Source organism: Phaethon lepturus, unplaced genomic scaffold (assembly GCF_000687285.1).
Source record: "Phaethon lepturus isolate BGI_N335 unplaced genomic scaffold, ASM68728v1 scaffold23282, whole genome shotgun sequence".
Lineage (NCBI taxonomy): Eukaryota > Metazoa > Chordata > Aves > Phaethontiformes > Phaethontidae > Phaethon > Phaethon lepturus.
Genome location: NW_010522936.1, coordinates 7,717 through 15,707, shown reverse-complemented (window position 1 = coordinate 15,707; position 7,991 = coordinate 7,717). Strand labels below are relative to the sequence as shown.

Sequence of the window (7,991 nt, the reverse complement as noted above, 5' to 3'; positions counted from 1 at the left end):
CCGGGCTGGCGGGGCTGCGGTTGGGCTGGTCACATCCCCCGGGGCGGGCAGCCCCCTATATCAGTGGGGCTCGCGGGGGCAGTGCTGGCAGAGCGTGACCGTCACGTCCCCCGGCCCCTCGCCTGCTCTCTCCAGCCATGGATGACATTTACAAGGCAGCGGTAAGTGTCTTCCTTCAGGGCTGTGGTTTTGGGGGGGTGATTAAAGGGTTTTCAGGGATTTTGTAGTAGATTTCCCATAGCTGTGATGGAGTTAATTCAATGGAGAAATGCAAATAAGAAGTAATTATAGGGTGGCATCTTTTAGTCAACATCATTATCCAGGACACAGACCTTACCCACTGATGGCTCTGAAGGTTTCACACTCCTCTTGTACGCGTGAAACTCTCAACTGCGCTGCTAAATTATTTACAGTTACTCCCCTGGTTCCCCACTGTAAGGCAGGAAGATGGCCCGCAGGTGGTTATAAATCTCAAGAAAATCTTGAAAGTATAAGAGGTGGCTGTTGGTTTTAGCCAAGACAAAGCAAAGTAGCATTTCCCATGAAATGAAGATTATTTGTGTGGGTTAAACCTCACCTTCTCCTTTCTGGTGCTTTATACCCATTGTCTGCCATTGCTATGTTTCCCCCTTCCTTAGCTGAATATTTTTCTTGGAGGTTTTCAAAAAACCTGGGCTTTTGGAAGCTATTTCCAAACATCCTCTTCTGCTTTGCCGCTACTGATATCTGCTCTGCAGAAATCCAGAATGCGAGCTATGCTCTCGGGGAACGCAGAGCATCCTAACGGCTATTTTAACTTACGCAGCTGCACGCTGCGCTCACTGGGTAAACCTAAAGTATTTGGTCTGTAAAAAGGACACTGCATTATTTTGTAACCTAGACAGACAGTGATATGCAGGTGGAATAAGGATGAAAATAGATTCTGGATTGTGTGGATTGCCACACTGACCCTTCCATAACTGGAGTTAAAATAAGAGCTTTTTGGTGATTAAAAAAAAATATATATATTTATAGTTGATATAAATAGATACAGATAGAGAGAGTTGATCAGGTTTGATTTTAACAGAGGGCATAAAAAATACATCATACAAGTCTTATTTCAATTCCAAGGTTTTTAAAGGGAAGAAAGATATTGCTTGACACGTAATTGAAGAAAACAACAAAATGCTCACACCTCTTCTGTCCTTTCGCCAGCCTTGAACCTCGTGAAATGAACATGCCCCAGTGATCCCAATAGTGTGAAAAGGCTCGGGAAAGGCTGACAATACAATATAGTGCTGAGTCCCTGGACCAACACCTCAAAAAGGGAGAAAAATGTAACCTGTAAAGTCAAAAGTCCAGGCCTCTCTAATTAAGCTTTTTAATTAAACACCTTCTCTGCAACTCAAGGCACAGGTCCTCTTATTGTTTAGGGATCTCATGCCCATAATTAGGGAGAAAGGCTGAAGTGCTTTGCAAGCTAGCAATGCCCACAGCCAAAAGGGTCTGTCTGTCGCTGGGGCAGCACGGGTGGAGAGCCCCAAAAACAAAGGCTTCCCCACACACAAGCTCCAGCCTCTCTCCAAATCTCTGCCCCAGAAATGGGCAAAAATCCACAGGCGAAGGTCATCCCTAGCTGAAGCCTGTGGGCTTTAGTGCGGTTGGGCGATGGAGGAATTTAGCTGAGAAAAACGAACTGCAGCAATAGAGAACAACCCAAAAATTCCCACCTCAGATACCAGAAAGTTACCCCAAACATAGGAACCTTGACCAGGGCAATGGGCCATGCAAAAGACCTGATGGGCTCCCGTAAGGATTTTGCTGCTGGTTTGAAGGTGGGGGCACACTGGTAAATGTGGGGCTCGAGTCCCGGGCATTAACTGCCAGCACCTTTACAAGGCAAAACACGCCCACGCCAGGCACAGCTGAGACAAACAGCTTTTTTGTGGATCTGCTCCCCAAGATTTTAACTGTAAGAAAACGTTTCCCTGGAAAAATATTAAGGAACTTCAGCTTCCCCCATCTGACTTCAAATGGAAACACGGGAGAAGGAAGAGAGCTGATAGAAGCAAAATAGAGAAGATTTGGCGTTACCACGGCTGCCGCAGTGCTGTGAGCTTCGTGCTTGCCTTCCCACACCGCAGCTGGAGAAACCTGTCCCTGAAATGCTGTGGAAGGAAAAAAGGAATAAAGCCGCGAACAGGAACCCTGTCCAGCGGGCACTATAAACAGCTCAAGGGACATCTCGCTAATAGAAGTGCTGCTCTACAGTCGCAATGCATTTAATTTACATACAGCATAGCTCCACACCTGTCGTATCAGCAGTCAAGGAAGCTTCAAAAGTGAGGGGTTTTTTTATTTGCTGTATGCTGATGGCACATACTAGTATTATAATTATGCCAAACTTTCTACGTGCAGCCAGAGAACCCAATGGATTTTCATCCTGCCCACTCATGCCTAGATAAGGGTGTGCAAACACAAAGCTATTTTGGGAACATTTTGAGGCTGAGAACAGTGCCAGGGACAAGCGTCCAGATAAAGAGCTGCAAGGATAAATACCAAAGCCTGGGAACAATTGGGGAGCTCATCTTTATCTCCAGCACCTCTCTCACCAAGGCTTATAAATAGCGAATGTACCAAAAGGCTCAGGTTACCTGAGCGGCAGGACAGTGGCTGCAGACGGCCAAGGGAGCATCACGGCTGCCCTCGCTCTGCCCAAACAATAGCCACGAAGGGCTGGCAGCTGCCTGCCTGCCTGCTTGCCTTCAGCGGCACCAGGGCTGCCGCAGGCTTGGGTTTCCTCCTGCAACGGCAATCCTGCTGCTGTCCGTAGCGTTTTCTGACTTGAAAGTCTTCACCTCCTGACATGTGGGGAGTGGGATGAGGCTCTCCTTTCCCACAGGCTCTGCCCCGCTAAGAAAAAGCACTTTCCCTGCCTCTCCCTGCAAGCGAGAAGGATTTCCAGCTGGCTTTTGCAAAACCACTTCTCTTTGGGGCAAAAGCATGAGCCTTCCCTCAAAGGCAGGGTGTCACAACCTTGGGTTGCAGGGTTCTGCCCCGACCGAAACGTGGCAGGGATGGGTGCTAGGGACTGCTCGCACGGGGATGGTAGTAAGGAGACATTAGTGGGGTCAGGCACCTTCTGCACGGGCCAGAGGTAATCCTCGCAGGGGGTCATGTCGGGCTGACTCCGGAGAGGCTGTTGACCAGCCTGGGAAGGAAAAGTCAATGTTTGCATGGATGCTACCGAAGGGGCAGTCAGACATGATGGTAGGGTCAGCAATTTTAGGTAAGCAGTACCTCCAGGAAGGAATGAAGCCAAAAAGAGAAATGCACCTAAAGAGGCATGACACAGATCCGATGGATTACTCTTTGCTCTCCTCATCGATTATTTTCATTAATTCATGCTAACTAGTAAGTTCCCACTAAACATCTGCAGGTAATGAGTTAGTGTATGGTTTGGGAAGAACAATCTGCCAGCCCATTTCAGCTAATGCCTAATGGCTCCATGGGCCATTTCTTCAGGGAGATACTCAAAACAGGCTAAAGGGAATAGCAGCTCCCTTCAGAGGCAGAAACCTTTGCAATTAACACTGACTTGGGTGGAAGTAAACCAGCTCTTAATGTTCTGGAGGGAATTTCCTGAATCTAGGGCTGTAAAACAACTTCTGGGGATGGTCTTGTCTGCCTTTCCCTCCCAGGGACCTCCCCAGCCTGTCCCACCACTGGCCTGGCCTCAGCCCACGCACGGGCAGCCCTCAGCAGCGCAGCCATCCCACTGTGAAGCCCACCAGCAACAAGAAGTCATCCCTAAATGGTTGACAAATGCTTTTCCCAGTGGGTCTCCCCTGCTTGTGCAAAGGTTACTTCTGCCACGTATCAGACGTTGCCACTCTAGAGAAGCGATGCTCACTTCAAAGGAATTGGGAATATTTTTTTTTAAGGGAAGAATCTCTTCAACTACAAAAAGTTGCGATGTCAAAACCCCACAGGTTGTACATCCCATAGTCCATGAGGGTGACTGTTGTGAGGCTTGGTTGACCTTTGCAAAGGCTGTTGAACAAATAACATTACCTTTTAACCATTAGTGATGCTGAGGAAGAAAAATTACTTGGTCTCTGCATTTTCCTTACAGGTTGAGCAGCTGACAGAAGAGCAAAAAAATGGTATGTGCATTTTTAACCCGACATTGCAGCCTAAAGACGAGCTCCCTGCCGGCAGCCCAGCCTGCTTGAGCAATTACACCCCAGAAAATGCTTTGGCCAGAGTGGCCAAAGCAGGGCATAACACAGGCATTTTGATCCACCAGCATTTCAAGAAAGGCAGTTCCTGTGCATGTGCCCGGGTGTCCCCACCATGCCATGGCTGGGCAGAGCTGGGGTGCATGTGCAGGGGAGGCTGTGCCTGGGATGAGCCCCCTGCCCCAGGGCTGCCCGCCTGCAGGGTCAAGGTGCGGGGCAAGACCCCCACATCTCCTCTCTCCCCAGAGTTCAAGGCTGCCTTTGACATCTTCGTGCTGGGGGCAGAGGATGGCTGCATCAGCACCAAGGAGCTGGGGAAGGTGATGCGGATGCTGGGGCAGAACCCGACCCCTGAGGAGCTGCAGGAGATGATAGACGAGGTGGATGAGGATGGTAAGAGATCTGGGTTCCTTCTGCTCTCGCTAGAACTCTCCCCATGTCCGCAGGCGTGGGAGGCACGGTGCGGGTTGGGAGCGCTCAGCATCTGCACAGCATGGGCAGAATCCGTGCTGGGGATGGCCACAGCCTGTGGGGAGCAAGCTGCAGTGCTGTGGTTTTGAAGGACACTAAACATGCACCGAACTTCAGCATGGTTCCTTTAGGAAAATTCCAGGCGAAGAGAAACTATAAAATTTATTCCTGTAATGACCAGACTGCATGAGCTGATTTTGGGGGATTATGGGTACTCTGAAATTGCATAGACCCATTTAAAAAACAAAATACAGGCTGAGTGTAGCAACTGCCTGCAGGAAGGTCTTTCACTGCTCAAGTGTACACACACACATATATATATATAAATAAGTCAATCTCAATTAAATCAGTGTATCAATGATCACACACAACAAAATCCACTGTGTGCAGGTTGGGCAGAAATTTCATACTAGGTAATCATAAAATAAAAAAGCAGTTAAAAATTAGGCAAAAAAAGGGAAATAGCTGTAGTGCTAAGGAAGGTCTTTCACTGCTCAAGTGTACACACACACATATATATATATAAATAAGTCAATCTCAATTAAATCAGTGTATCAATGATCACACACAACAAAATCCACTGTGTGCAGGTTGGGCAGAAATTTCATACTAGGTAATCATAAAATAAAAAAGCAGTTAAAAATTAGGCAAAAAAAGGGAAATAGCTGTAGTGCTAGTGCAAACATACACTCCATGAATAACTGCATTCCGGAGCTTTTATTATTACCTAGATGAGATGGACACGTATCTCCATAGCACGAATGGAATTTCCATTCATTGGCGCTTCCAGTAGGATTTTCGGTTCCTTTTGCCTTGGCAAAATGATTGCAAAAGGTAAAAATTCAGTGATTAAGTCAGTCCATGGCCTCAGTCACTTACAACAGCGTTCTGAAAGCTGCCTTTTGCTGCAGGGGTGCCCGCCCAAGTTTTGCTCCTTGGTACTAAAGGGAAGTGTGATCTCTCGTGTAGTGTTGCCCGTCCACCCACCACAGCACCAGCTGATGGTGTTTATTCTGCCTGCAGGCAGCGGCACTGTAGACTTTGATGAGTTCCTCGTTATGATGGTCCGGTGTATGAAAGATGACAGCAAAGGGAAAACCGAAGAGGAACTCTCAGATCTCTTCAGGATGTTTGACAAGTAAGAGCCGTGACTGCAGTATGGTGGGGTGGTGGGAGTGGTGCAGCCACCCCAGCTCCCCCTCGCCAACGTGTCGGTCCGCTCCTGAGCTCTTCTGTCCTCACACAGAAATGCTGATGGCTACATCGACCTCGAGGAGCTGAAGATCATGCTGCAGGCGACCGGTGAGACCATCACTGAGGATGACATAGAAGAACTGATGAAAGATGGGGATAAAAACAACGATGGCAGGATTGACTATGATGGTAGGAGTCTTTCTGGCACGCAGTTTGGTTGTGAGCCCTCAAGCATTCCCTGGGCAACTCCTGGTTGCCTCTAGAGATGGGCATAAGGTCATTGAGGCAGTGTTGGGCAATATGCCTGACCGCAGACAGTGTTTGCACAGGGATGGGGTGTTTCTTATGCTCATGAAACAGCAGCAAGAACCTGGGGCTCCCTTAACGCTCCCCATGCTGCAAAAGCCAGCCTGCACTGAAGCAAACCAACCTGCTTTTCACCAGAGACATGCCCATCCCCTCCTGCCCCCTGAACACAAACAGCAGCTCCAAAAGGCTGTTCCTTTGAACGCGATGCTGCTGAAACAACCCCCAGACCATTTCCGAGCTGAGCTAGTGGCTACGTCCCTCCCCGGGTGCTCACCTCCAGTGTTTTGGTGGCAGCCAAGGGTGACGCTGGGCTCCAGTGACATTTCCAGTAGGAGTCACAAGGAGTCCTCGTCATGGCCAGAAGAGCAGTAGCCATTCCCCCTCGGCCTCTGGCTCATTGGGGGAGGTAGAAAAGGAGACAGGGCTGGGGAAAGCTGCCAAAAGCACGCTTGGCAGCTGCAAGGGCACTTCAGTCCCACCTTACACCCCTTCTCTCCAATGTCTTCCCCTTGGCAGAGTTCCTGGAGTTTATGAAGGGAGTTGAATAAATCTGAGACAAGATCGACAGCCTAAATCTCCTAAACCCCTCCAGCTCTGCTTCTCATCTCCTTGGCTAAGTCCCCCGGCTACCAGCATGAAGACCGAGCGCTGAGAAGGGTGGCCAGGGGAAAATAAAACGTGTCAATACTGAGTGCCTCAGATGGTCGTTCTTTGGAGGTTTAGCAAGAGCTTCACCTCAGTCATGTACTCATGACTAATGGAGGTCGCTCCCTGGGGCCACATCGAGCACCTGTGTGCCACGACTATGAAAGTGACACCACAGCTTGAGCTTAAAGCCTCCAAGGAGGTATTTTGCCACCAGCCTGGGGGCAACCCCCCCGCAAACAGGGCCACGGGTGCTTGGTGAGGGGCTGCCATGTTGCATCTCCTCACCCGCACCATGGTGAGGTCAGTGGGAGCTGGTACTGGTGTAACTGGAGCATTGTCAGCATTTTAGCAACGAAATGAGAATTAACAATCACTTATGCCATCACCCACCAAAATGCCTGGGTGAGGGACACTCCTCCTCCTCCCCGCTCCTGTCCCAGTTGTCCTGAAGGGACACCCCACCATCCTGATGGACACTCTGCAGCACATACAGAAAGACGACCGCTATTTTCTTTGGAAACATGGATAAAAGCCATTCCTAAGCCAGACTGGGTGCTTCCTTCCCCTCTCGCCCAGCCAGGAGGGAGGCAGGCAGCAGCAGCCCTGCAGTTCCTCATGGTCCTCCAGCAGTCCCGGGTGGGAGCCTCACTGCAATAACTGAGACACCCAATTTTCCCTCAGAAATCACGTCCCTTTGGGCCGCAGGGGCCCTGAGAAAGGCACGACCCTGCTTTGGGTCTGGGCCCCCAGGCATGGGGTTACAGCAGGGCCAGGGAGGACCAGCCACGCTGTCCCCAAAGGCCCCGGGCGCCATCTTCTCTCATCCCAAGGAAGCGCAGCATTCCTGTGGCATTAGCAGCCCTCCCTTGCACATAGCTGCCTCCTCCCATCGAATTACAGCCCCAGCACAGCTCACACATTGCAGTCATGTTGCTAAAATCAAACGTTTACCCAAGCAAAATAAACATTGGCAGGGCAAGGCGCAAGACCAGGCTGGTGCAAGCCCCGGCTGCGCTGCCCTCCACTCTGGGCAAGCGTGCCGCCATGCCAGCGCCCCTGTGCCCGCTGCACCGTCCTGCGGCTTTTCCTCCCAAAACCAGTTTTTGGGGTTTTTTGCTGTGGAAGCAATACCCTGAGCAGCTGTATTTG

General features: G+C 50.0%; 1 protein-coding gene across 2 annotated transcripts; it reads left to right on the top strand.

Annotated features, from left to right (window-relative positions):
* The first annotated feature begins 114 nt into the window (after nucleotides 1-114).
* TNNC1 (troponin C type 1 (slow)) lies at nucleotides 115-6,876 on the top strand. Of its 2 annotated transcripts, XM_010281988.1 has the most exons (6): nucleotides 115-161; nucleotides 4,115-4,145; nucleotides 4,467-4,613; nucleotides 5,715-5,829; nucleotides 5,938-6,074; nucleotides 6,711-6,876. In XM_010281988.1, the coding sequence occupies exons 1-6, from the start codon at nucleotides 138-140 to the stop codon at nucleotides 6,740-6,742; spliced, it is 486 nt and encodes a 161-aa protein (XP_010280290.1). In that variant the 5' UTR covers nucleotides 115-137; the 3' UTR covers nucleotides 6,743-6,876. The 2 variants fall into 2 exon arrangements, with proteins under 2 accessions (XP_010280290.1, XP_010280288.1); XM_010281986.1 differs by lacking the exon at nucleotides 115-161 and having other exon boundaries at nucleotides 4,070-4,145.
* Nucleotides 6,877-7,991: the final 1,115 nt, after the last annotated feature.

What these genes read in the sequence shown, in the direction of transcription:
- TNNC1 (XM_010281986.1), top strand. Translation starts at nt 4,070, where the DNA reads ATGCTGAGGAAGAAAAATTACTTGGTCTCTGCATTTTCCTTACAGGTT. An exon ending in AGACGAGGTGGATGAGGATG is followed by an intron (nt 4,614 to 5,714) that starts GTAAGAGATCTG and finishes TTCTGCCTGCAG; the next exon opens with GCAGCGGCACTGTAGACTTT. An exon ending in TGGCAGGATTGACTATGATG is followed by an intron (nt 6,075 to 6,710) that starts GTAGGAGTCTTT and finishes TCCCCTTGGCAG; the next exon opens with AGTTCCTGGAGTTTATGAAG.